General features: G+C 30.0%; 1 protein-coding gene across 1 annotated transcript in view; it reads left to right on the plus strand.

Annotated features, from left to right (window-relative positions):
- The window catches only part of LOC145038427 (serine carboxypeptidase-like 13), a 19,888-nt gene extending 18,681 nt beyond the window's left edge, over positions 1 to 1,207 (plus strand). The window contains exons 10-14 of the mRNA XM_078986795.1: positions 94 to 165; positions 234 to 382; positions 470 to 583; positions 660 to 714; positions 887 to 1,207. Of these exons, the coding sequence (XP_078842921.1) occupies positions 94 to 165; positions 234 to 382; positions 470 to 583; positions 660 to 714; positions 887 to 982 (486 nt within the window). The 3' untranslated portion in view covers positions 983 to 1,207. The remainder of the gene's footprint in view (positions 1 to 93; positions 166 to 233; positions 383 to 469; positions 584 to 659; positions 715 to 886) is intronic.
- The last annotated feature ends 897 nt before the right edge of the window (positions 1,208 to 2,104 follow it).

A 2,104-nucleotide genomic window follows, 5' to 3' on the forward strand; every position in this document is an offset into this window, starting at 1 on the left:
ATGCAAAACTTAATTTTACTTCCATTGTTGATCTTAAGTAACTGGAATATGGTTCATAAAATGATGACATGTGTGTCCCTTTTGCTCTTTTAGGAGTACTATTACGATTTTGCAGAAGATTGGATAAATAATAAGGTTGTGCAACAAGCTTTTAACGTTCGCCAGGTGTGGTAGATTTATGAGTTACGAATTATCAATTTATCATCCAATTGTGTTTAACAATTTATATTCAGGGAACAATTGGGAAATGGGAGTTCTTTAATAGGACGATGCATTATGTTGAAGGAAAAAATGACACATTTTGCTATGCTTATGATATCTTTAGTAGTTTTTCATACCATAAGAAACTTGTTAGTAAAAATTGTCGAGCATTGATCTTTAGGTAACGTAACAATTTTCTTATTTTTTGGTCCCTAACTACACTATTGTTGAAGATTGTACATAATAATTTGTGGTATTTTGTTAATAGTGGTGATCATGATATGACATTTCCATATGTTGGAATTGAGCAATGGATAGTTGCACTTAATCTTGAGATCGAGAGCCGATGGAAGCCCTTCTATGTGAACAATCAAGTCGGAGGGTGAGAATCAACTTCATTTACTTTCTTATAATATGTGGCAATCATATGTTCACTAGTCTCATGGTTTTTATTACAGATATGAAGTAGCATATGCACAAAATGAATTCTACTTGACATTTGCTACGGTTAAAGTAAGATACACATGATTGTCATCATCAATATTTTAAAGATGTTATAAGCTATTAGTGATCATTATGATTTGGCATGCTTGATTCTTATTTTTTGTATTTTATTTTTCATAATCAAGTAACTATTCTCTCTCGTACATGTTTGTAAGTTCTTTTTTTTTTTATACAATTATAGGGTGCAGGTCATTCAGTGGCTCAATACAAGCCAAAAGAAGCTATGGCTCTAGCAAAGAAGTGGCTTGCTTTAAAAACTCACTCAAGTTCAATCTAAATGTGATGCATCAGGAACTACGCTTATGATCATTTTCTGTGAAGTTTGATTTTTTATATATTTTGATGTTGCAACCAAAATACAACAGATGATCGAAGTTAATAATGATTAGTTTGATATCATATTTATTCCTTTTGTGATATTACTTATGACATGTGTCTGCTAAAAGTCTAATCTACAACTCATCTTATACTCTAAATATGAATTGATTGTAATGTACTAAAACTATTGTTGAACCTGAAATGTAAACAATGATTTTAAAAGTATGGTGCTCTAGCACCTGTCTCTTGGTATTTAAAGGAGAGTAAGAGACCAAAACTAACCAATTTTTTCATCACTTTTTCCTTTTAAAAAGGGCCACCAAATTCGTGATTTTCTAGTGTCTATTTCCCTTTCTTCTTTCTTGAAATATGGATGCTTATAAGGTCGTTCTCCTTAAGGATTATTTGGTATAAGTCTTAATGGATTAATAACAAATTAATACAAGTGAAGAATAGCATCTTGAAGTGGTTTACTCTTGCTTGGTGGTTACTTAAAGAGAATCTCTATTTTGAGACTTTTAACATCTTCATCAACTTCCAACCTCCCGTGAGGAATCAACGTCTTAAAAGGTTGTAGCTTTTTCTTTATATGGTTGTGTTAATATTCCACGATTTTCAATATGATCCTTGGTGGGTTAAAATGAGTTTTAAGTTTATGCTATTTTTATAGGTTCCGTTGCTATTTTTAGATTTTCTGGGAAACCAATTTTGAATAAAACCCAACAATTGGTATTAGAGTCATTTTGCAAGCTTGGTTAGATCATTATATTATTTGGTATAATCTTTATTTTGGGAAAATATATATGGTTTTCTTTTTGTATGAAAATTCATACATATTTATATGACAACTTTCAAAATGTTTATAATTGTTATTTTGATGACTAGAAGTTTACATCTATCTTTTTAGTTATAAAAGTTGTCTCAGAAAAGCAAACTGTTGTTTAATATAATCTTGAGTGTGTGTGTGTGTGTATATATATATATATATATATATATATATATATATATATATATATATATATATATATATATATATGTGTGTGTGTGTGTGTGTGTGTGTGTGTGTTTGTGTGTGTGTGTG

This window comes from Lactuca saligna, chromosome 4, assembly GCF_052625555.1.
Source record: "Lactuca saligna cultivar CGN05327 chromosome 4, ASM5262555v1, whole genome shotgun sequence".
Lineage (NCBI taxonomy): Eukaryota > Viridiplantae > Streptophyta > Magnoliopsida > Asterales > Asteraceae > Lactuca > Lactuca saligna.